The sequence below is a fragment of the Chelon labrosus genome (genome assembly GCF_963514085.1).
Source record: "Chelon labrosus genome assembly, chromosome: 21".
Lineage (NCBI taxonomy): Eukaryota > Metazoa > Chordata > Actinopteri > Mugiliformes > Mugilidae > Chelon > Chelon labrosus.
Genome location: NC_140354.1, coordinates 4,125,052 through 4,150,653, shown reverse-complemented (window position 1 = coordinate 4,150,653; position 25,602 = coordinate 4,125,052). Strand labels below are relative to the sequence as shown.

The following is a 25,602-nucleotide window of genomic DNA, read 5'->3' as shown; positions in this document are numbered from 1 at the left end:
ACCCTCTTTAAAGTTGTGTTTGGATCTTGTGACATAAATCTTACTTGAAATAAATGCACTCTATAATAAAGTTGACTTGGTTTGAATTTGAATAGTAATCCTGTCTCTCTCTGTTCTTTGCAGGATGAGGAGAACGGTAATGGAAAGGGTAAGCTGTCTCCGTCTCTCTCCTTCCATTAAACCTTACTACACAGGGATAATGATGATGTAATGAGCTGGGACCTCCTGTGTTCCCTCCTGTCACCTCAGCTCTGCAGCCTCTCTGCACCACCTACAGGACACATACAGCACTACATCTGTAGTTGCACTCAGACACTGGAATGAGATTAATAATAAAATATTAAAATATTTATATGTTCCACATCGCAGAAGAGTCATAAACACAAGCACTCGAAAACAAAAAAAGATCTTTAAACACTGCAGGCAACTTTTGTTTTAATAGGATAATTTTTCAGTATTTGCATTTTTACAATTCCCTGATCTGCATTTCTTCTCTGTCTCTTGTCATCTAGATTATCAGAAAGGTCAACTGGAGCCGATGGACACCATATTTGTGAAGAATGTGAGAGAAAAAGGTCCAGCCCACCAGGCAGGCTTGTGCACAGGTAAAGGGAGCAATATGGTGCAGGAATGAGAACGCCGTGATTTGCATTGGAAATCTGTTGAGGGTAGAGTTCCGGTCAGGTGGTGCTGCAGACATACGCTTATGCACACCGATGTGAATGATACATACAAATACTAGGTTATGCAATGCTGAGGATTTTGCTGGTGATATAATAGTGATACCAGTATGACAGCTCAACTTCTCAAGTGTATACGAATGTGACAGAGCCACTGAGGTTTTCCTGTTGTGTCTTGCTGCTTGAGCAGAGCAGCATTTCACTCCCAGCAGTTCAGACAAACCATACCAGTACTGCAGCACAAGCTGTCACATCCAGAAAGTTGCATGCTAGCTTGAACACATGCAAACGCACACACATACGTATGGGTTTCAGCTTGCAAATGCACACACACTATGAACACCTACTGTGGTTACCCAACACTGCTTCTGGAGCCTTAGTTCACAGTAAGCGAAGCTGTGGTCCCATACACCGATCAGCCACAACATTAAAACCACTGACAGGAGAAGTAAATAACATTGACCATGGTGTGATAATTCAATTGATGTGGCATTCATGTGGATGTTACTTAGACATGTAGCGCCTAGACCAGACCAGACCCCTACACCCCATAGCAATGACACTCCTTGATGGCAGCAGCCATCCCCAGCAGGATGCAGCCACAGACACACACACAAAAACACTTTAAGAACAACTAAAAAAACATGAAAAACATCACAAGGTGTTGACCTGGCCTCCAAATTCACTAGATCACAAACTGATCAAGTATCTGTGGGATGATCCACAGAGGCCCCTCCCCTCAACCCATAGCACCCAAAGGCCCCCACTAACAACACTGTGTTGCCAGACACCACAGGACACCCTCAGAAGGTCCATGTCCATTCTCTGATGAGTCACAACTGTTTTGAAGTCACAAGGGAGACCTACACAATATTTTCATGTTGCTGGAAGCACGACTCTGCCGACCTGCTAATTAAATTACTGATGATTTGAAATCTGTTTTCATTTGGTTGATAATTTACCATTGATAAATGACTCCCTGGAGACGTTGCATCTGGCTTCATTACAGTGATTAAAACATTAAAAAGATTAAGTTTAAATTATGCGGATGTGCTTTGCTGTATACTGTACCTCCCTGCCCTCTTGTAATAAATGCATACTGTAAGCTCTATATTTTGAGTGCGTGTTTGTGGTTGTGTTGAAATTAGACATACTTTAGCCACAGGAACATAAATAGAGAGATACCCCAGGATTTCTAGTTTTGATGCCTACCTTTATCATTCAGTGTCTCTGTTTTCTTAATCATTGCGCGTGGTCAGAGGTCACCACAGGAACCTGGAAATGTATTGTATAAATTTAAGGATGTGTCTGCGTTCCTCAGGGGATCGACTGGTGAAAGTGAACGGAGAGAGCGTACTAGGGAAGACGTACTCGCAGGTGATCGCTCTCATCCAGAACAGGTAAGACGTCCTTGTGTGTCGAGAGTGTTGATTTAACGAGCTATATGTTTGCTTTTTTCTGTTTCGAGCTTATCCACGAGATGACATACACGTAGTCGCTAGTGTTGGCTTGACCTGCTTTGAAAAAGAGTACCCTGAAGCAGTGCACCTTCTGTTAGAATAGATTAGTCGGAGCGCAGGGCAGAGCTGGCCTGCAGCTGACTGGTGTGAGTGATGGACAATCCTGAGTACCCTAAATACTGATTCCCAATCTGGTACCTGCACTCTGTTTTCCCCACATTTAAAATCTGGATATGACACCAACCTTGGCCGTAAAAAAGTAAATTATAGCAGAAACACTGAACATTGACAATATAACCATTTAATGAGAATCGGCTGCAACTGCTCAATAGCTGAGCCTTTTAATGAAGTCAGTATCGACCCTGACACCGACCCGATCAATTCAGTGTATCCCTCCCTGAAGTTTAGTAAGAGCTTTCTATAAAATATGGAGATTTTTAAATATTGATATGGATTATAATCACTGTCCTCTTCTTTCTTTTCCCCCTTCACCTGCCTTGCAGTGAGAGCGTGTTGGAGCTCTCTATTATGCCAAAAGATGAAGATGTACTTCAGTTGGTAAGTGTGAGTATGAGATTTTTCACAAAATTTTCACCCTCAGTAACTTACCCCTACATATAAAGCATCCCAGGTATTTACTGCTGACCAGGATTCCCCCGTCACTGTCGAAGAATGTAGAGATTCTGTCACAATGACTCACGAAACTCTGCCCTGTGTTTAGATTACAACACACATTCATTAAAAGCCACTGGTATCTCGACTGTCGGAGTTTGAAAAAAGACAACTCATTGGCACTCATTCGCACACCCATGTACTGTAAAGCACATTTTTGTCGCTCCACAGGTTGCTCGTTCACATGATCCAACATGCATCATCCCTCGCCCCTCCCACTAACCTGGAGCAACATGTCAACACACAAAGACCCACAGATCAGCAGATTAAAGTGATCCTTCACACACATTTAAAAAACATCAAGGTTCCCCTTTAAAGGAGACCAAAACTGTGACCTCCATTTGAGTATTCTGGCATGTCTTAACAATATAAACCCACTCTGTCCTCACGCTCCTCCCCTCGCTGCTACGCCTGTATCTGCTGCATTCCTCACATGACATCACCAGAGCTGCGCCTCCTTCCACACTCCCACAGGGTGGAGTAAGACAGAGAATGAGAGGGAGGAGAGAGGGAGTTTGGAAGGATCTGAGAGAGGAGCACACAGGACGATAAAGGGATAGAGAACTAAGAAAGTAAAAGAAAAGAAGCAAAGGACTGTTTCAGGACAAGGAGAGTGTGAAATATGACGGACGGCGGGTTTTAGCAGCAGGTGTGTCGTGTCTGGAGTGTTGGTGAGGATACGTTTGGTCCACTGTGTGTGTTTGTGGTGAATACAAGCTTAACACACAAGCTGTGGAAAGACTCTGGTTTCTGTCGGACGGCCTAGACAGTTTGGTAAACCTCTAAAAACGTGTCAAACTGCCTGTGTGATTTTGCTTTGCTCAGTCTTGTGAGTGGAAATACGAGTGTTAGCAAGTTTGTTTTTGTCCTCCCGGAAGACAAAGTTGTAAGTGACAGTGTAGCTAACTGATAAAGTATTTGTGTAATTTTGAGCTTGTTATTTTAAAGAGATACTCAGCAGAGCAGCAGTGTGTGTTTATGCAGGGTTTGTTTTGGAGACATACTGTATTTGCTGCTGTGCAGTGAGTGATGTGGCTTTTGCTCAAGGGAGTTCATGCAGTTTGCTGTAGCTAGCATGTGTTTGTGTTGAGGCCCTGGGGACAAACTGGGGCTGGATTTAGAGATCCTTCCACTTTAAGGCATGTTGTGTAATGTACAGCGGCGTTTAACTGCCTTAGAGAGTTGTGGTTATTGTGTGTTGATGTCAAACTTATTTACAATAAGACCACATTTTCACCTAAAGCGGTCACTGCTGCACAAGCATTTTTTTTTTACTTTAGTCCCTATGATTGTCATGTCTTTTCTCATGTGTTTCTTCCCTCCCTCCCCCAGGCGTACTCCCAGGATGCCTACCTGACGGGTAACGAACCCTATGCCGGGGGAGCTGAGAACCTCCCGCCACCACCTCCCCTTTGTTACCCACGCACCAAGACCACACCCCTTTCTGGAGCTCCCCTGTCTGCCCCCATGGGCCAGAACCAGCTGGATAACTGGAGTCGTTGGCAAGGCTCTTCCAGTCCCTCATCACCCTTAGATAACCGCTCTGCAGTGGGCAGCCCCGCCAGCTGGCAGGAGGGGCGAGCTGGTGAGACTGGTGGTGTGGGTCACAGCAGTCCAGCCCACCGCACAGAGGAGATCCAGTACGGTATGACCAGCCAGCAGCCTCAGGGCCAGACCAGGGGACGCTCGTACTCTTCTTCGTCCTCTTCTGGGGGTCCTTTGTCCAGCCCGCTGCAGGTCCACTACCCCAACCACCATGGTGCCGGCTCCACGCAGGCCCAGCCACGCAAGTCCAGCTCGGCCTGGACCAGCCCCCCTCAGCCCCAGGTCAGCCACAGCCGCAATGAGCGCTGCCAGCAAGCCCTCTCTGACTGGTACTACAACCAGCTGCCTGAGCACTCAGGACGCAACATGCAGACCCGCCACCGCAGCTACTCTCAAGACCGGCTCAGTGAAACAAGGAGGCAGCAGCAGCGGACAGGTGGCTGGCCACACAGCGCCTCCCAGGACACTCTGTTCTTACTACAGCAGTCAGGACCAGGACCCCACGGGGAGCCCTACTGGTCCTATGGAGACTGGGAGGGTGGCCCAGGTAGAGGCCAACCAGCCTCTAACTATACTCGAACACGCTCTGAAAATTTACTGGCCCAGTACGATCGCCATGGCCGCTCATTAGAGATGTTGGACCGAGCAGCAGCTGGACTGGTCTCGCCTCGGTTTGAGAGGTCTTCGTGGCTGCAGCAGGCTCCCCAGCCACCCCCAAGGACTGACGCCTACCCGAGGCAGGGGAGAGATTTTGGTGCAGCACAAGCTCTTCCAGTGTCCCGACACACACAGTCACATTCTAAACACCACCCCCAGACCCACAGCCAAGCCCACTCCCAGCCCCAGCCCCAGCAGGCTGCCCCTCAGAGCAGAAGGCTTCCAACTGGACAGAGCATGGACGACCAGCCAGTAGGCTACCGCAGCTACAGCCCCTCTTTTTACCGCAAGACCGGCCGCATCATGCAGCAAGCTCAATCTTTCAGGGACCCTTCATACTCTGGCCCCCACTTGAACTGGAACCCAGCACCCACAGAGAGCACGTCAGCGCCTCTCACTGCCTCTACCACGTCCCCCCTTGCCTCTGCCTCTCCAGAATCTCAAGATCGAGGGTACAGGCCAACAAATCATGAGAGGGAACGAGGGTCCGTGGAAGGGCAGGCAGAGTTGGTGGCACAGACCCAGGAAGTGGTCCTGAGGCAAAAACCTCCCACCGGGCGGAGGAACGCCCATGGCATGCGTCATCCCCACTACGCCCTGCCTATAGATGGGCTAGAACCCTCTTTGTTTTCTCCTGATCCCAAAGAATCTACCCCCGCCCCTGGTTCCACAGGAGATGTAGCCCCACGCAAACCAAACGGCAACATTGCCCCCCTCCCTATAGAGGATGACTCTCTGGCCTCCATCCCCTTCATAGGTAAGTAGTTAGCTCCTGGGCTCCATCTCCCTTCCTTTTTGCTACTTCCCCTCTAAAAAAACTCTCACTGACCTTAAGATTTCATCACCTCTATTCTAAAATGTAATCCACATTGAGTGCTTATTGAATGTTAGTGAAAGCTTAACTGGGAGGAAACGCAAAGCTATAATTCAGATAAAATTAGGTGTGAGTGTGTTTCCTTAATTTCCTTCTTGTCTGTCTATTCAGGCTCCAGGCTCTGCTCAGACACAGTTTCCATTCTCTCAATGAGATGCTGCTGGTGTGTGTTTGTCTGTAAATGTTTTCGTTGGGCAACGCTGGGACTTCCCACAGTCTTACAGACTGTATGAGTCTTATGATTGAATCACATTCGAGGAGAGTTCAGTAATCCTGTTGCCTAGTCCAGGTCTCTAAGGTCACCTTACCAAGCTGAGGAAATGAGGGGGAGATCTTGACTTCCTGAATATGGGAATTTCTTTGTGCAGGAGCTAGAGAGGGCTAGTCCTGTTGTACATTGACTTGTCATAATTAGAAATTTCACATTAGTGTAGTCTGTTTTTCTCTGTCTTTTACTGTTTTTTAACCTGATAGGAGCTCCGGGAGCAACACTGCTAACTGCTTTTGGTCTGAACAGACACTAATGATTGGTAACCTCAGGTGTACCCTATACCTGACACTGCCTGGTTTTACTATAATAAACCAGTCACGATAATCTGTCATAAACCACAGGCAAATGAAGTCAGTCACTGAGACGAGCTGTGCCTCCATCACCCAGTCACAGGCTGGGGAAAACAGCTGCCGCTTGCCCTAATGCTGAATAGATTTAAATCAGCTGACTGGGAAGCTTTGAGCGATCTTGGAATGATCGTCGACACTTGAGCCAAGCCTCGGTCCGCCCCAGTAAGTCATTGTAAGGGAGAAAAATCCTGGCGATCAGCAAACCGGGAGGCATCTCTCGTCTGTCAGAGCGCATTTTTGCCTCGTACCTTCACCCGAATTAAACGAAACCAAGCAGTCAGAGCTGCAGGCCAGGACATGTTTAATGGCCATAAACTGAAACTAGGCTATGTTCTCGCCGTAGAAAAGAAGTAGCTTTTCTCCTCTTTCTTGCTCCATCACTTTATCTCTCTGACACAGATGCTGATATGATCAGGGGCTGTTTGAGAACATGCAGTTTCACAGACTGATGTTTTTTGTCTGCGAAGCATGGATGACTGTGAGATAGCATCCACAAAGGCAGTATCAGAAGGCAAATATGTTTTTATGACGTCTCATACATGGATCTTGAAAATGAAACTTCACTTAGTGTTGTTCTGGTTTTGCAGCTCACACAGAGCGAAATTGCAAACGATGTCAAGAGCTCGTATTTTATTTTGCGCCCACTTAGAGTCTTTCGCCATGAATCTGAGCTGTAAATTACCGACATTTCTTTTTGTCGCGGTCCTTGTGGGGAACAGTAGGGGCCCATACACTCAGCTCCCGCCTTCAATGCTGCTATTGTATTCCATTCCAAGGAGCTTGTGTGTCTGTGTTGGTGTGTATGAGTTCAATCTATGGCTGTCTTTACTAGCTGGATGCTGAACACAACGGAGGAGGATCAAGACTTTCTGTGCTGGACTCTGTCCTGCTTCCAAGAGGCTCCTGTGGCCTCTGTGTTGCCGTACTCTTAATTCTTATTCCTTTTCCTCACTCTTTTTTCGGATTCCTGGATTTCCTATTTGTTTTTTAAAGTCTGCAAGCAATGCCCCAACAAAAATGCACCAATAAGACTGAGTAGAAAACTGTCTGAAAGTTGTCATCAACTGCTTTGTCAGATTCATAATGTTATATCTAAAGCTTGAATAGTTAGTCGATAATCTACAACAAACAAATTATCTATTTAGCTTAACATTGTAACTAAAATCTTTTGACTTTTGGACTGCTTGCCAGACAAAACAAGAGATTTGAAGCCATCATCTTGGTCTCTCTGGAGATGGTAATCTGCAGATCATAGACTAAACCACTGATTCATAAAGTAAGAAAATAATCTGCGCGATAATTCTCAAATAGCAGTTTGGGAATGATAGCAAATGATAGTGCTTTGAAATACATGTAATATGTTGCTTTATTTTGTTAAAATCATGGGGCTCGTAGGAAAAAAACTAATTTCTCAGATTAAGGTAATCAAAATCTTAACTGCTTGTGCCCGAACTCCAAGTAAAAACAGCCTCACTAAATGCTAACGTCGCAGTTTTTCATTGATCCCAATATTATTTCAGGGAAATTCAAAAGGAATTAGCTTTGTAGTAGTCTGTAATCCTTTGTTTAATCCATTCCCTCTTTTCCCTTTTCTTTCCAAATCTAATCTCCGAATTCTGATCTCCACGTGTGTTATAGGATGTACTGCAGAGTTGGGGCACAGAGTGCTGTGGTATGTTGCTCCCCTCTGCTGGTCCGTCTCTGTCTCGTGGCTCTGAGCTCACTCTCTGGCTGCCCGTTAATGACGGCCTTTGTTAAACCCACAGCCCGGCTATTTCTGGGCCGCGCTGTAAACAGGCAGATTCCTCATCCCAGATCGGGAATGTTTTCCGCCTTATGTCGGACTCCAGTGTGCACGGGAGTGAAGAGTGGAACAGCAGGGGCGGAAAATGGAAAGAGAAGAAGGGAAGAAGGGGAGAAGGGGAGAGGTGAAGGATGTTTAGATCAGAAACCTAAGAAAAGATGAACCAAATGAAAAACTGTCAAAGTAAATCCAAGCAAGAATTTCCTAAAAGGACTGTGTGTTGGTTTGTGTGGGTGGCAGATTGAGACTGAGGCTGTGCTGCCCTCTGCTGTTTCCACACTGAGCAGACTGCAGCCTCGCAATAGCTCTGTCCTGACAATTTAAAATGTCACTGGCAAATCTTGCTCCTCCTCATTTTATACAAATATTGAGTCAGTCTCTAATCCTTTCTGCCTGTCAGGAAGTGAGTCTCTGTGTGTATGTGTGCAGGTTTCATATCCCTTTACGTCACATGAGACCGTTAAAGACTTGCAGTCTGTACAGCCTTTAAAATGTGCTTTTTGTCTGCTTCAGCACTAAAGCTTCATTATCAACATGTAGTAAAAGCACTATTTAGCAATATAGCAATATTTCCATTCATTTACACCAGTTTTCACTTTGTGAGCCTGTTTCTCTTGCATGTGTCCGATCAGATCGCCACCTCTGTAGATTTCATAAAGAACTGAAACCTTGAGCCAGTAAATCTCTGTCACAAACACCCTCTGTTAGCTACTGAATAGGTCTTCCTATGGCAACAGACGACACAGGTATCGTATTATCTGCAAGATATTTGCCTGTTTTGTGTGCTCATGTGACTTTTTCTCGCTTTAGTCAGGATGCAGTAATATTTCTTCCTTCCTGAGAGAGTACCACAGATGTTACTGCATTTTTCTGTGCTGTGTCTTTGGTGTACGTCCCAGTGGACTTCAGAAAGTGTCGAGCATGATCGTTGCACTTTGCAGTAGAAAGATTGCACATTTAAGTGTAAATTGGGAGAAATGGAAACTGTGAACTGCATTCTCCTGTTCAGTCTCTCTGGTGACCCCGCGGTTCCTCGTCGGTCCTCTCCCTCCAAAACCTCTCCTGTCTTTACCTTCTTTTAATCTAACCCCTGTGTTTTTCCTTTATCCTTCCCTTCTGACCTTTCTCTCTAACACCTAAACCTTCTCCTTCGCCCTTTCCTCATCCCCCAATTCCTCTCCCTCCTTCCTTACGCCCTCCAACAGACGAGCCGACGAGCCCCGGCGCGGATTTGCGCGCCCGCCACGTTCCGGCGTCCTCCGTTGTGTCCAGCGGCATGAGTCCTGCGCCCGCCGTGGTCACCAGTCCCGCATCCCCCACCTTCACCTTCCCCCTCACTAGGCTCTTCTCACACGACTGCAGTGAGTGCCCCCCTCCTCCCCCTTTCTCCCCCCTTCCTCGCCACTGCATGCAGCCAAAAGTTAGATCTCTAGAGTTTTACATCTCCTTTTATTTCAGAGATGATTTTATGAGATGTGCATGAGATTTTCGTTGTTGCACCTAGTTTTACTTTTTAAAGAGTGTACTTTGCTCACTGCTATAATTTCCATCTTATCAACAATGTGTGCCTAATATTTAGTCTTATTTTATCACAACTGTTGAAAAATAAGACAATTTCAACCTTTCTTATTCAAAAAAAAACATTGATTTGACCAAAATCAATGGTCATCTTTAATGATTTGCCTTAGAATTGAGACTTGTTATTCTTGAAACAGTCCTTCCAGACTTGCAGGGCTCAGTAATGGACAAACTTTACTTGATAAGATGAATATTTCAGCAGTGCTATGAAATGTGTGCATGCTGGATTGCACGTTTGCCACAAATAAGATTTGTTCAGAGTTGTTTTGGTTGATTTTCAAGCCGTGCATGAAGCCCAAAAATCATTGTGTTTTAAAATAAATTTAACAATGGTGCATGGTTTAAACCTGGACAGTCGCAAATCCGCATGATTCTATTCTTGAAACAAACGGCACGGATGCATGTCACTCGTTATTGATAGGGGCTATGCCTGCATGCTAGTGGTGAGCAAGAGGAAATAACCCGACACACCGCTCGAGCTCATGTCCGCACCGCCCCTCCACCACGTCACCCATTCACCCGAAAAACCCGACCTCCTCCACCTACTCCTGCTTCCCCCCTCCCTCCCTCACTGTACCCGTCTCCTAATCCAACACCGTCCACTCTGGTGATTGGCATCACATCAACATTCTTTCTTTCTCTCTCTTTCTTTTTCTTGCCCTTTCTCTCTCTCTCTCTCTCTCTCTCTGTCCTCTCTCTTTCTCCATTCATTCGTCCTTTCACCGAGCAGGCAGTATTAAATCCAGTCGCCGTTCCTCCTATCTTCTAGCCATCACCACCGAGCGCTCCAAGTCGTGTGACGAAGGACTCAACACGTTCAGAGAGGAAGGACGGATCTTGTGAGTGCTGTGGAATTAAGACTTTAATTTTATGTGCAGGCAGGGATTTTGATTTAACACTTTGTTGTGGTGTTATTGTTTTCCGCAGGAGGCTACCAAAAAGAGTCAAGAGTTTCTTTACAGATGGGGTGAGTTCTTCTTCTTTTATTAACATGCTGAAACGTGTGTTTGCTCAACAACTATTATGAAGATCTGCCGACTAATATTGTGCAGCTGAAAAGACAAAAGATTATAAACTGAAAACCTCGGAAATTAAGACTGACAAGTCTTGTTTAGCTTTTGTCATAAAACCACTGAGCTGTTTATCTGTCACATACTAGTACAGAAGAGTCATAAAGTTAGCAAAAAGACAGGTTTACTAGTCTATTTCTGGTTTGACAGCATTAGCTGCCAGTCACACCAGACTCAGTATTTTAAGTTTGCATTTTATTGCTTCTTAAATTACTTTTCAATTTGTTGTTTTGAGGTGACATATAGGCATATACTGTACAGAGAGGCACATGAGGTCAGATAGTTGCTGGTTGATCTTTGGGTGCAACTATTGCACAATGCAACAAAGAGACAAAAGGAGAAGTCTCAAAAATCATGTCAAAATATGTGACTGGAAATACTGGAAACACCCCATTTGGCTGTGATCCTAGAGAGACAAGGATTAAATTAAATCATCAGTAAAAACTGTGGCCTTTAAATGAACATTAATTTGACACAAAACCACGGGAGAGACATTATGAGCATCAGGATAAATGGCAATCGATTAATGTTCTGACCGTGTTCTGACCTGTGTTTCAGTCTCTGGACAACCTTGGCACGGCGGAGGAGGTTCGTTCCAAACGCCACTCCACATCCGAGCTGGGAAACATCACTTACAGCGATGTACGGCGAGAAGGATGGCTGCACTACAAACAAATTCTCACAGAGAAGGGCAAGGTGGGCAGACCAAGCTTGATTATAACACAGTGAAGGCCGGAATTTAGGAGCATTACAGGACTCACATCCCATCTTTCCTTCACAGAAGGTGGGCAGTGGCATGCGTCCGTGGAAGCGCGTCTTTTCAGTCCTTCGCTCCCATTCGCTGTTCCTTTACAAGGACAAGAGGGAGGCGGTGCTTCGTGGGGCAACTATGGGAGGCTCAGCCGAGGACGAGCAGCCAATCAGCATCCGGGGATGCCTGGTGGACATTGCGTACAGCGAGACCAAGCGAAAGCACGCCCTGCGGCTGACCACACAGGACTTCTGTGAGTACCTGCTGCAGGCGGAGGACCGGGAGGACATGCTGGACTGGATAAAAGTCATCAGGGAGAACAGCAAGACGGACAACGAGGTCAGAAGGCACTCCTCTACTTTGGATTTACTGCAACTTTAATGTGTTTTCACTTCAACAGAAACTGTTACAGAGTCGTAATGCAGATGTGTTTGTTGTAGGAGCTTGGCTTTTCCAGGCAGGCCCTCATCAACAAGAAGCTCAATGATTACAGAAAACAAAGGTGAGTCACCTGATGTTCTGGATTCAAACGTGGTGGTTGGTTCTGTGTGAAGCTTTCTGTGTGAAGTTTGCATGTTGTCCCCTTCCTGTCCGGGGTTTTTTCGGCCCATTGATTGTCTGGCGGCCAGTCCAGAATATACGCCGCTCTTGCCCAATGTCAACTAGGTTAGGTTTAAACTCTCTTTGTGATCCAAAAGATAAATACATATACTTTATCTAACTGTCGATGGAAAACATATGCTGGAGTTAAAGCCATCTCTCTGTCTCCCCCTGCAGTCCAACATCCAGCAAGCCAGACTCGTCTCCCAAGATGTCCCGCATGAAGCCTCCTTTCCTCCTAAATAAGACAGAGAACGCTGCTGGAACACCACGCTCCCCGAAACAAGAGGGAAAAGGTCAGTGTCAGGGACTGAAGACTAATATGACTAATAATTTAAATGTTTCAGTGTTCAGTAAAAATATCCCATCATCATATTCAGCAGTCCTTACCTGTATATATAAAATAATTTAGATTAAGTGTCTGTCGGCCAAGTATACTAGTGTATACTTGATGTCCAAGCCTCATAGAAATGATCCATTTGTATTTGTATGTCTCTTGATGAGAACATAAGGCATGGAAGAAAAGTAGAAATTGATGCTCAGAGGTCTAAGTTTCTGTTTAATCTGTCCACAGATGAGAGCAGCCCTCCAAAGTCGTGGGGAATTAACATCATGAAGAAGGCAAAGAAGGCTGGGCCCAAAGCTTTCGGTGTAAGGTTGGAGGACTGTCAGCCCGGTGCAAATAACAAGGTGAGTCAGGATAACGTCCAGCCGAGTTCAGTAAGGCAGATTCTTCCTCTAAATGTTTCCGACTACATTCTGTTTGTGTCCATCTTCCCTCAGTTCATCCCGTTGATCGTGGAGATCTGCTGTGGTTTAGTGGAAGAGATGGGTCTGGAGTACACCGGAATCTACCGAGTCCCAGGGAATAACGCCATGGTGTCTTCGCTTCAGGACCAGCTCAACAAGGGTGTGGAAATCAACCCTGCAGAGGAGGTGAGGAAACTTAGTTTAACGTGCAGGTTTAAATCACATTTATTGAACGGTTATTGAGCAAAAGCTGAAGCATGATGATTTCTGAGACTCCTCTGTATCTTCTGTTCTCAACAGAAGTGGCAAGACCTCAACGTTGTCAGTAGCTTACTCAAATCCTTCTTCAGGAAACTCCCAGAGCCGCTCTTCACCAACAGTGAGTCCAAACGTGTTCCAACAAGCCATCACACATGCTGTGTTGCCTCATACTGCCGCACACTCAAAATGTGTTTTAATATTTCTCAACTCTTTACAGACAAGTACAATGACTTCATTGATGCCAATCGGATGGAAAGTGCATCAGACAGACTGAAGACCATGAAGAAGCTGGTACGAGCCTGTTAACATTCATGAATTCATTTGAACAGAATCATTTACCTAATTGGTTACGTTAAGCTTAAAGCGTGTGCAGAAGCCCGTCTGGTTAAACTGGTTTATCAGTATTGTCATTTCTCTATCGCTTTCGTAGATCCGAGATCTCCCAGATTACTATTACCACACTCTGAAGTTCCTGGTCTGTCATCTGAAGACTGTTGCCGACAACTCGGATAAAAACAAGGTGTGAAGCTCAGTTTGTTGAGGAATTAAATATAATCCCTGGAAAGTCCTTGGTATTAATGTCCTTTGTCTTCTTAGATGGAGCCCCGAAACTTAGCTCTAGTGTTTGGGCCGACGCTGGTTCGGACGTCAGAGGACAATATGAAAGACATGGTCACACACATGCCTGACCGCTACAAGATAGTAGAGACGCTCATCCAGCATGTAAGGAATGGAAAACATACACATACCGTATACACGTAATAAAGTCCTCCATACGCTACATTTTTCTTTCTTCTTTCTTCTTGTAGTGCAACTGGTTTTTCACTGACGAACTCGACAAGGATGAGAAGGTATGTTTCCATGATGTTGTCTGAGTGTGAGTGTTATTTACACTGCTGCAGACTCCATTAAATGAAACTCTTACTAGTTGGTGTGAAATAGCCTCTTTTCACCTTTGCAAAATAATCTCTATTTTCCATTGACAAGTCCCAAAAATAGGATTGAACCAAAAAAATCTGCAAGTGGCAACGGTAATTTCAAAATAAAAGTCAGTTTCAACAAATCAAATGTTCTGTATATGTAGCAGAAAGTGTCGTTTTATATTAAGTTTTGTCTCAGCATGGCGATCATAATTCATAAAAAGCTTGTTTAAACAAGTCACAGACTCCTGGAAAATAGTTTGAACTATTAAGTTCAAATGTTTACACTGTATTAATCTTTGTAATAATGTGGACCTACTTTCAATAACTAATATTTTCCAAATGCAGCAGCTGCTACATTTACTGGCTAGAATTCATTTACGGGAATTAATGATGCGTAGATGTGTGTTAGCTCCTGAAATAGGCATTGAGATGCTAACCACGTCCCGAGTTCCAGTCCTGTCTTCTCTTTACTGCCTGGGATAAAAACAAGACGTTAAAACCTATTCAATATTTCACTCATCAAGTTAGTGATACTTAACCGTTTATGGATGAGGTGCTCAGATTCTTCTGACTAAATCAGAGAAAACATAACGTGTGTCTGTCCCCACAGACACCGGTGGACACAGAGGACGTGCAGCCCGCCCCCAACATTGACCACCTGCTGTCCAACATTGGTAGGACGGCTCTGCTCGGGGAGGCCTCAGGTGAGCACATAGCTTTCTGGGTTTTTTTTGCGAGCCGGCAAGTAGCATTTACTGTAATTGGCAACCCAACGGCGTCATGATGCGTTTCCTTTAAAGCTGGAAGTAGGAAATTCCCCTCTTATGTGTCAGGGCAATTTGTTCTAAAAATAGATTTCTTTCTTTAATTGTTAATATAAATTGTTACATTGAGTTCTGATTTTTGACTAAAATGTTGTGCCTCTTGGCATGAAGTCAGACAGCTGTATTCCTCACCTGAGTGAGGAGTCCTCCTTGTCCCATTTTAAAGTCAGAATTCCCTACTTTCCTACAAAACTGGAACGCAGCATAAGAAATGACATCCGTTAGCACTTGGAGTGTTTCCTGTGTTTGATAGCGTGCCTATACTTCTCTCCTTTCTGCAGACCCCTTTATTTCCCTCCATGTTGCTCATCTTTCACTTTCTCTGTACATTTCTGCATTTCCTTCTCTTAGCTGAGCCTGTGGAGCAGCCACTGCGGTAGGATGGGAACTCCCCTGGCAATATGTGTGTGTGTGTATGTGTGTGGCAGTGCATCAAATTGTGAAAGTGAAATAATGGGTGTGTGTGAGAGAGAGTGTTAGCGGTGGTGATGGTTTGTGTCTCCATGGTCTCCATTACCCCTCCTGAAAGTCGGCGTCTCCCTCTCAGTGTCAGACCGAGGTCTCTGTAAAAACATGTCACTTCAATGTCGGCCCCAGTCTGACTAATGAATTAATGGATGACTGGATGCTCCATGCCTGTTAAAGCTGCTGTATCTGACACCAGAGTGCAAACTGTGGTCTGTCACTAAGAGACAACAAGCACTGTTGAATGTCAAACACTGCTTTCCACTCATCCTACAGGCAACTTCAGTTGGTGCAGGCCAGTCATCAGGCTCCTAATCGTTCTAGCTCTTAATGAACTCTAGGTGGTGCTGTTTCTACATGTTTCTAAATTTCAGTGCTAAGTGATTTACTTTCCATAGAAATCATTTTGTGTGAAGCTTCCAGATGGCACAGGCTTTGCTTCTTGCAGCTGAAGTGAGCACAGTGGTAGCAGCAAACCTGTTTAGCTGGTCACTCAAAAAGTAATGTCCTCTCAAATGGCAACATGAATAAGGAACATGTAGTCATAACTTGAGTGACTGAATCTCAAATGCGTCCTCAGTGCGTCATGCGTGTGTTCACACCCGCAGCTTAATACCAGACCTGGACAGGACCAATGCTTCTGCTCATGTAGCACCAACATACTGTATGTAATAATTAACAGCTCCCACTACTGTATCCTCGACCTTTGTAATGTGAGGCCAAGTTTTACCATAACTTAAATTCACTGAGTTAAATTAGTGTTCCAGGTTACTCACTGCAAACTTAAATGTCTCAAATTAATGTTTTATATTTGTAATAATAATAATAATAATAATCACATCTTAAAATAAAAAATCCCTGTAGACACCTCAAATGCTGATATCACTTTTAACAGCCACCATCTCTAAGCTTGGCGCAAAATAATCTGCCTTGATACTCATGAAGAGCAGCTCCACCTAGAAGTTCTTACCAACCCTCCTGACAGATCTGGCCGTGTTTTGTCTGATAAGTGAAAGCTGCATCAGTGTGTTTGTGCGGGAATGTGTTTCCTTTCACACTCTTGATTACTTCTGCTTCTGATATCATCTGTGTTTTTGGTGATGTCATCAGTGTGTGCCGTGGTTTCCTAATGCAGTACACCAAACCCTGCTTCCCCAATCATTGTTTCTCGTGCGCATACTCCAGCGTGCCCATCACCGTCTTTGTCCCGGTCGTGGTCAGGGGACGCAGAGGATGAATTCATCGTGATCGGGGGGGGATTTTGTCTTTTTTTTCCAATCAGGAAGAGGACGCAAAACTGCAGCTGCACTGCTCAGTACAAACCGAAACTTTCAAGCGTGTTGTGAGTCCACCAGCACGTCATGTTGCAGCGGGTGTTTTCCCGTCTACAGCTGATGGGAAACACCCGCTCCACTGTAACATCAAGTAATAAAGTGTGGGTTGTAGAAAGGGAGCAGTGCAGGAGCAGTTTTCTGTGATTTATTCTGGATCTTTCCTTTAAAACAAAAACGATGATCACACCAAAAGCCTCTGTGTCCTCCACCATGACTGTTCCAGCCCTTTGTTAACTGACCCACTGACATCTTTATTTCCTTTTCCCCAGACTCAACCAACAGTGACTCAGCTAAATCAAAGGTAACATCTCCCTACATGGCCCAAGGTTAATCTCTACCTAAACAATGTATGGCGGTGGTAAACTAACATTTCCCTCTTTATCAGGGGTCGTGGGGGTCAAAGAAGGACCTCACAGCCAAGGACTTCCTGACTCTGTCCATTATGTCAGCGGTTACGGGCCGCAAACGCAGGAAGCGCCACAACGCCCGCCGCGTGGGCAGCAGCACCGACGACGACTCTGAGCATGAGCCAATCAAGGCCGGACATCTAGGAGCAGAGGAGGAAGAGGAGGCAGAGTCGCCAGTAGGAGACACCGCTCCTCGAGCAGAGGGAGAGGAGGACGACGATGAAGAGGAAGAAGAAGAGGAAGAGGAGGAGGATGATGAGGAAGTTGTAGAAAGCGGAGTAAAAGAGGAGGTAGAAGAGGAGATGGTGGCGGTTATACCCAGTCGGCCGTGCTGTAAAGAGGAAGAGGAGGCAGGAGGAAGGCAGGCAGCCACGCTGCTACACGAGGAGGAGGTGCAGGCAGAGGTGAAGGGCCCGACGTGGCGAGCTCCAGAGGACGCTCGCTCTATTGTTTCTGGTTACTCCACCCTCTCCACGTTAGGGCGGAGCTTGGGGTCGGAAGGGAGGGGGGACGACGCGGATGACGAGCACAGCGAGCTGGTGAGTGAGACGGACAATGAGAGCGGCTTTGCCTCGCGCTCCCTCACCCAAGAGAGACCTGACAAACACCCAACTTCACCTGTGAACACACAACCGCCAGCAGCCCCGCGCAGCTTCCTCTACACACACTTCAAGCCCCCCGTCCTCTCGCCCACAAACCTTCTGGCCCCGCCCACCCCCCTCACACACACGCCGGACTCTGCGGAGAGGAATGAAGGAGGGGCTCGCTCCACCACACCCTCGTCCTCCTCCTTCTCCTCCTCCTCCACGGCTCACAGACTGCACTCGCGGCCTTCCTTCAACTCCCACAAGCTGATCCAGTGTGACACTCTGGCCAGGAAGAAGTCAGAGAAGACCAAGGCTCGCTCCCTGGACCTGTTTGAGGTGTCTGGGGCTGCCACTCAGGGCGAGGGGGCTGGTTCTGGGCCAGCAGGTGCTCTCAGGGTGAGTAGGGAGACCTCCAGAACCAACACTTCCTCAGGCAGCAGCCAGGACAGCGTGCGGCTGGCACGACCAAAACCCGCCCTGCCACCCAGCGAGGCCGCCTCCTTCACCCCAACCGGCCCAGGCACCAGATCCCTGGCTGAGCAGGTCCGCGCTCGGCTGCTAGGCTCAGCCGACGACCTGCGCAGCGTGGGACTGCGAAAACCACTGTCACCGGAGACGCGCAGGAAGAGACGGGCTTGGCGCAGACACACCGTGGTGGCTTCCCCGACTGAGACGTCTGACAAGAGACCCCCACTGACTGTCACTGATTTTCCCTTGTCACCCATCGGTCAAAACCAGGTCAAAACACAAGGGCTGCCTCGGGATGCAGACGGGTTCGACCAAGGACCGGCTGCACGTCAAGCACCCACCTCTAGATTCCACCAGTACCTGTGAGCCCTGGCAACTGACCCCAAGCGCCTCTCCAAGAAAAGAGCCTGAGCTGCTGACTCCCTGCAGGTCAGTAAACTGGCAACATTGTCAACAGGTCCGTGGTTAGTTGCCAGGTGCTTCACGGAGGACAGGTCAAAAACCACCCTTTTCTTTCTGATAAGCTCCATTTGCATGGCAAGGGGCATTCCAGTGTTGCCAAAGCTTTTGTTTTCTTTTTCCTATATGTGTGCTTTTGTAGAAATGATACAGGACAGAGACACAAACAGACCTCATCACAATCGATGTTACAGCCAAGAATTCTCCTTTGAGTAATAACCGAGCATCCTTCCCGTCTTCTCTTCCTTCCTGCCTGGCTCACAGACGACTTAAATTAAAGGGTTAATCCCTTCAAGTGACCACGGGAGGATGCCCAAATGTAGTCCTCTCTCTGGTTCTTGAGAGAATGGTGCTTCTTGTCAAGGTGGGGTTTAACAGTAATTATAACTACATTTTCCTAAACCTTATTCAGTGAGCCAGAAGAGACAGGCACACACTCACAAAGATTTACCAGTCCATTAAAATACCATTTCAAGAGGAAAATCAACTAATTGTCCACATCGGTCTTCCTAATCTGCTCCTCCCCTGACCACAGCCACTGTTACACTAGTCTCCAAACAAACAAACAACAAAAAAAAAAACTATTACAAACCCGTCAGATACAGTTGTCTCCTTCTACTTGTTAATAATGTTTGTGTGTGTTTGCGCAACAATATACGTCATCATGTCTGAGCGTGCCGGTGTTTGTGTTGAACAATTTTTGTAACATTTGTACAAAGCCTTGTTAAGTTAACCTTTTGTAAATATAATGTTATCATATTTGTTTTTACTTTTTTTAGTTCTATTTTTATGGTTTACAAAAATGTGCGTACAGGTGCACAGTCATTTCTTTCAAGATGTTACTTGAAATGTTTCCCTTAATATATTCTTTTTTTTTTGTTTTTGTTTTATATTCAATATATATATAGATATTATATATATATATTTTGTATTAAAGTAAAAAAAAAAAAGTACTTTTATTGTGATTTCACCTTTTGGGCGTACCTGTTCAAAGGAGCTGAGATGAACCCGTTCCTTATTTCCTCATATGATGGCCTTTCTCTGATACACAGCACTGTGCAGAAAACCTTTATCTCATGAGTCTTAGAAATAAACATCTAGTGACTATACGTTCATTAAAGTTGCACAAAACCATCTAGTAGCTCATTCTGAAATGTAATCTGGTAATTATTAGATTATACTGGACAGTTTGCAGGCAGCTCAGCACACTGCGATGGCTGACCTCATCATTTGTTTTGTTGTTCATGTCTGGGATTACTGAGCAGATCTGCTCCTATTTACAGAGCTCAAGACAAAGTATGTCCCCTCTAGTAACAGAGATGGCGAAGACGCTCGACAGTGTTTAACAGACTGCTACAATATGGTGCAATGCATTCTACATTTTCGCCTCTCTAATTTGGGATCTTTTCGGTTTCATCACTTCCCCTCTGAGGGTTCATCTGTCAGCACATTTATAACCCTGGGGTTACATTACGAGGAGTTTTCCATAAGGTCAGGTTCTAATAAATCCTCCCTGACTGGGGAAACGGTACACTGGAGGAAATGAAAACACGGCCAACGTGCGTCCATTGTTTCTCTCTCAGAAGTGCAACCACAAAATGACACGAACGGGAGGCGGCTTGAAAACGTCATTAGAGAGGCGTGTTTTCATCAAATAGCCCAGTGAAGAGTAATGGTGGTAGATAAGTTCTTGTCTTACCTCAAGGTTTTTTTTTTCCTCCAAGTGCCTGATTTCTGGAATGTGTTTTTTGTTCTGCAGTGCCATGTCTGCTCTTATCTTTCCGTTTCCTTCTGTTATTTCTGGGTCTCCTCCCTCCTTTACTGTGGTTGATAGTATAACTAAGGCACTGACCCAAAGATGTGTACATTAAATACAAGCGGTCTAACAGAGAGGCTGGGGGAAAAAAAAAAGAAGCACACTTTAAGCCAAGGACACGTCTATGCACTCTCTTTGCCTTCAGCAGAGGCATTAACAGCTAATACTGTTGCTGCTAAGAGGGAAGAGGCATAGTATTCTCTCAGCTGCTTTTTCTTAACAAACCGAGGTCATCTCTCTTTGCCTAGCAATCCACAGTGTGTGAATATGGTACACCTAAACAAGCCCTTCCCTAAAACTGCATTAGGTCATGCCAGACAGCATCCAATTTCCTTAAGATGACTGCATCGAAAGGAAACCTCAGCAGTTGGTGTCTGAAATGTGATTTTACCTAATGTCTCATTGTTGTATTTTAAATTTTTGTACATACTATCTTAATATGTAACATATTGTATTGTGTACATTTGGAATTGCTTTTGAGTATAACTAATATGACTGGACTAAAAGGTTGTCCGCCTGAAATCATTTCCCCTCATGGCTGTGTGCTTCAAAGCAAGGTTATATGATGTAAATAAACAGAACTATGTTTAAAAATTGAAGTCTTCACGTGTTTGCTTTTAGAGTTTTTTCTTTTTGCAATACATATTTATTTTTATTTTTTTAGAAAGGACTTTTTCTTTCAGCGCATGCAACTTCAAATTAGAGCTGAATGGCGCCCTCTAGAGGCTGCAGATAAATCCTTCCCTCTGGCACTGATTATCTGAACTTCACGTAAACTAGTGAGTATGAGTAGTTAAACATTTATGCATGGTGTGAAAGATCAGGTGCGACACTGTGATTCAATTAGAGCTTTTTATACCGAAACAGCTCTGGAGATGGTTATCAGTAGATTTTTTTTTTCTCCACAACACTGTCCTGAATATTATATAAATAATAAACAAGAATAAACCCATGTGCATATATACCTTGATAAATTTAACTCTGAATGCCTTCATAAAGGGCATCGCCTTCATATCCCATCCCCCCTCTTTCTGTATGTCTACAGTCTGCAGAGTCTTCCTATTCAGATGTCTTTTCTGGCCCGTTTCTGGAGCCTCTCAAGAAAAGCTTTGTGATCATTTGTAGTCTGACAAAAGCCACGGACAGCAGTTCCTCACTGCAGATTTTATTAACCACTTCCTGTGTATTTTGGAGCAGGCTTTACAACACATGACAGCTTCAATTGGATTTTTTTTATTGTTATTATTTATTTGAACAAATGTTAACACACAGCTGTTAAAATGTGGAGTTTACTTCTGCAAAAACGGCACTGAACTGGCCCAGTTAGCTGGAACTTGAATTTGTGAAAGTGAAAAAAATGCAACATTTTTAAATTTAAGAATGAAACATTTGAAGTTGAACCGGGGAAACAAACTTAACGTTGTTGTGTTGTTAAATACCTCCTCTTTATAAAAAGAATCTGAATTTTGAAATATTTACATTTCTTATTGAAATCTAGGAAATACAACAGGAACGCTTACAGTCCAAATAGAAAAGAAAAGGCAAGTGTTGCATCGCAATGCAAGGACTTCAAATTTCGTTTACAGAAAACTGATGTCAATTTCTTTAAAAAAAAAAAAATTTAAAAAAAAATGCAGTAGTCCCATGTCTTGTATTTTTTTTTTTTTACCTTATTCAAATGGATTTCTACTTGACTTGAGTCCTTTAATTTGTAGCGACCTGACCTCTGTCCTTGCTGAGCTGGCTCTGCTGAAGCAGCTCCGTGTTTTGGGCTCTCAGTCTCTCCACCTCTCTCTCCATCTCTTTGAACCGGACTTGGGAGCTCTCCACAGCCAGACCCCCGGGCTCCATGGCGCGCCTCAGCCGGTTGTTCTCCTCCTCCAGCCGGGACATGCACTTCTCCAGCTCCAGGTACTCCTGCACCAGTTCCTGCTTGGTCATATTCTGCAGGCTCTCGACGTGGTACATCTCGTAGGTCTCGGAAAAGTCTCTTTGGAGAAACTCCCCACCTGCGTTTCCAGGCCTCCCGATACCGTCGCTTCCTCCGCCGCTGCCGTCATCGTCGTCCTCCTCCTCGTTGTCGCAGAAGTCCTCCTCGCTGCCAGTGTCCTCCATACGGCCCCCGACCCCCAGAGACCGTCGGACCCCGGTCTCGGTGTTGAGGTCGGGCTCCTCACGGTCGTGCTCGTCCATCAGGAACTGAGTGGTGTTGTAAGGAGCAACCGGGAGCCCTTTGGCGAACATCTCCTCTCTCATCCGTGAAGCCCTGGCAGTCTCTCTCTCTTCCAGGGCTTTCTTTTCCTCCCAGGAAAGTTTGTTGTAAGGTTTCCAGGTGCGCTTCTTCTTGGAGGTCCTGCGCCTGTGCCTCTTTCTGCCCAGACGCGCATCTAAGCCAGTGTCGGAGTCGATGTGCAAACTCTCCTCTTGTACCTGGTTAAAAGTCTCCTGCAGCGGTCTGTCCTCCCCGTTTTTCTCCTGTGAGGCATGATTATTTTCGCCGTGAGCCTGAGTTGAAATCGGGCACTTCTGGAGGTCGTTTCCGGCTGCTGAAGCGGGACACACCTTCCTCTGTCCGCCTTTCATTTGCCATAACTTGCCTGTGTTGATATCTCTACAGTTCTCCGCCCGCTGCTGCTGCTTCTGCTCTCTCTGTCGCCCCCTATCGCCGTTCTCTGGTCCACCATGGTTGCTGGCTGGGAGATGCTCCAAAGCCTCTCCGCTGCTCCCACCTGATGGGCTGCCTGAAGTTTTCAGGTGATGGGTCTGCTCCGCTGGCTCTGACATCCTGATGATTCGCTCAAATGGCTCCGCTTTAACACATTTTAGACGATGTTCGTGCTCTTAATTCTGAGCTTTAAAGTTCGTTAAAAGGCGTTAAACTTAATTTGAACAAAAATATACTTATTCCAAGTTGAGCCAAAATCACCAAGGAGTTTTGACGTTTGAAAACAAACACTGCCAAATAAAAGTAAACTTCCGAACAGTAAACACTTGTTACTCCTCCAAGGGTTTGTCAGAGCAACTGACGCTAACTACCATTAACTGTTTCGATGCTGACTATGCTATCATTCACCCAGAGACTGCGTTCCGCCGTCACAACAGTATCCAGTGTGCTACTCAAGAAGAGGGAGCTCGTGTTTATATAGCAGCTCCGCCTCTACTCGTGCGCATGCTACTGCTTGTACCTCTCGATGGATTGTGGGATATGTTGTTTTGATTCACGTGAAGCTTTGGTGTAGACCGCCATATTAAACTACATAGTCCACAAGTCCACCATAAGTGACGAGCACTTTAACCAATCATACGGTAGGATCTTGCGTGGGATAAAGCCCACCCATCTCTTTGTTGATTGGACAAGAAGACAACTTTGCTGTTGCTAAGCTTAAGATATTTTCTGATTGGGCAATCCAGTAGTCATTCAAAAGTACGTACTCCACACCAAGAAAGCAGTCCCGGGCATTTTTATGGCCGCTACTACTTACAAATTCAGGGGTCACAGTTACGAGTTTTAAAATACAAGTTGATATAATTACGTTCGAATGACTTACTGTTTCAACTGGAACAAATAAACACATTTTAAATGTATGCAATGCGGTTTATTTTGATTTGCTGACCAGATAGTCGAATATGGAATCAATAGAACAATGCAACCCTCCTGTATTTTAAGCAAAGTGAAGAAAACCTATTACGGAATGTAGTTCGGTTTTAACGTTCATATCAGAATATAACGAAATGCATTTCATTCTCAAAATGTAATTATTTATCGCGGTTAGTGCGACACTAATGCGCCATTTAGGCACAAGTTGGACGATTAAATGTTTCACTTTCAATATTTTGTGTTGTGCGGAGTGATACCTTGTGGGGGCAGGGGCTTGGGGGAACTCTGGAATCAGCGTAAACAAACGACATTCATTGTGAAGCTGCCGCTGCGATCACACTCTCGAGCCCCTCGTTGGTAAAGGGTGGGTCAGGCGATCTCACACTTGCTCAATAATCCTGCAACCAGTGGACGGAGTGGTGTAGATCAGTTTTGAGTTTTTCTGCCCATGGTCTGAGATGCAGTGTTAGTTTTGCACTGTTGTTTCGTGTTAACAGCTAAGGATAAGCTAGCTAGCTAACGTTAGCCAAACGTTAACGTTGGTTAGCTAATGAGAGCTGCGCGATGTCGCTCCCAAACTAAACACTGCATTATTCAATAAAAGTTAAAGCCATACGCACTATAAAATAAACAAACTACGGTTTGAGCATGACTTGTTTAAACAGAATTGTTCCTGGCCAGTGAAAACGTCATACGGTACATAAGGCTAAGATAGCTAACAGTTGCTAGCTTGCGCCACGATGTGTTATCGTTAAAAACGTATACCATAAGTGATCGATTAGTTTCTTTCAAATTGATCCATATTCCTTGTCTGTTAATACGACTACAATATATACGCTCCCAAGTAAATCAATTATCAGCTACAGAAATTTATAGCCACGTTAGCCATCTGCTAACTAGGCCAACGTGTTCCCAAAGGGGCAGCGTAATTCCTGGACTGTCATATTTCCAATGCGAGTTTCCCGTTACAGTATTATGAATAACTCAAATGATTCAAACATTACGACGTTTCGTAGGAACAGTCCAAATCAGGGCCTGTCAAAATATTTAAACGGTCTGAAAACGGTCCTTGTTTTTCTACAATTCGTCACATGAGACCTTCGATTAGTTTCAGGAAATAGACAGTGCCTGATCTTGCAAGGCAGCACTGAAGATTTCCTTTAGTTTACTGATGGTTAGCAACCCTTAGTTGAGCGTTACTCGCTAAACTAACAAACTACTCACTAACATTGTTCTCAACTTTATACCTATTGTGGACGCGTGTAAATAATCAATAAATTTGGAAAACTGAAACCTTGTTATGGAGTATGAATATATTAATACTGGTTTTGTAATGTTTTGTTCTGTTATACAGGCTTTACATGCACACACCATACAGGCTGATTGTGTTTAAGATTT

General features: G+C 45.1%; 2 protein-coding genes across 9 annotated transcripts in view; one reads left to right on the top strand and one right to left on the bottom strand.

The window, feature by feature from the left end:
- arhgap23a (Rho GTPase activating protein 23a) overlaps positions 1 to 20,530 on the top strand; it is a 45,935-nt gene extending 25,405 nt beyond the window's left edge. Inside the window, exons 3-24 of one of the 8 annotated variants that reach the window (XM_084570608.1) lie at positions 124 to 148; positions 513 to 605; positions 2,002 to 2,080; positions 2,644 to 2,698; positions 4,145 to 5,771; positions 9,519 to 9,674; positions 10,622 to 10,730; positions 10,819 to 10,858; positions 11,520 to 11,657; positions 11,743 to 12,051; positions 12,153 to 12,214; positions 12,490 to 12,608; positions 12,887 to 13,002; positions 13,096 to 13,248; positions 13,363 to 13,441; positions 13,541 to 13,614; positions 13,754 to 13,843; positions 13,921 to 14,046; positions 14,133 to 14,174; positions 14,857 to 14,950; positions 17,139 to 17,170; positions 17,255 to 20,530. In XM_084570608.1, coding sequence (XP_084426734.1) covers positions 124 to 148; positions 513 to 605; positions 2,002 to 2,080; positions 2,644 to 2,698; positions 4,145 to 5,771; positions 9,519 to 9,674; positions 10,622 to 10,730; positions 10,819 to 10,858; positions 11,520 to 11,657; positions 11,743 to 12,051; positions 12,153 to 12,214; positions 12,490 to 12,608; positions 12,887 to 13,002; positions 13,096 to 13,248; positions 13,363 to 13,441; positions 13,541 to 13,614; positions 13,754 to 13,843; positions 13,921 to 14,046; positions 14,133 to 14,174; positions 14,857 to 14,950; positions 17,139 to 17,170; positions 17,255 to 18,697 — 5,061 coding nt within the window. In that variant the 3' untranslated portion in view covers positions 18,698 to 20,530. Of the gene's footprint in view, positions 1 to 123; positions 149 to 512; positions 606 to 2,001; positions 2,081 to 2,643; positions 2,705 to 3,285; positions 3,484 to 4,144; positions 5,772 to 9,518; positions 9,675 to 10,621; positions 10,731 to 10,818; positions 10,859 to 11,519; positions 11,658 to 11,742; positions 12,052 to 12,152; positions 12,215 to 12,489; positions 12,609 to 12,886; positions 13,003 to 13,095; positions 13,249 to 13,362; positions 13,442 to 13,540; positions 13,615 to 13,753; positions 13,844 to 13,920; positions 14,047 to 14,132; positions 14,175 to 14,856; positions 14,951 to 15,421; positions 17,106 to 17,138; positions 17,171 to 17,254 lie in introns of those variants that run through there. The other 7 variants (XM_084570609.1, XM_084570607.1, XM_084570611.1 and 4 more) reach the window with 7 other exon arrangements.
- A 1,314-nt stretch (positions 20,531 to 21,844) lies between these two features.
- hexim1 (HEXIM P-TEFb complex subunit 1) lies at positions 21,845 to 23,938 on the bottom strand. The gene has a single exon (XM_084570616.1). The coding sequence runs from the start codon at positions 23,388 to 23,390 to the stop codon at positions 22,311 to 22,313; it is 1,080 nt and encodes a 359-aa protein (XP_084426742.1). The 5' UTR covers positions 23,391 to 23,938; the 3' UTR covers positions 21,845 to 22,310.
- Positions 23,939 to 25,602: the final 1,664 nt, after the last annotated feature.

Excerpts from the sequence above, each read along its gene's own strand:
- hexim1 (XM_084570616.1), bottom strand. The coding sequence starts at position 23,390 with ATGTCAGAGCCAGCGGAGCAGACCCATCACCTGAAAACTTCAGGCAGC.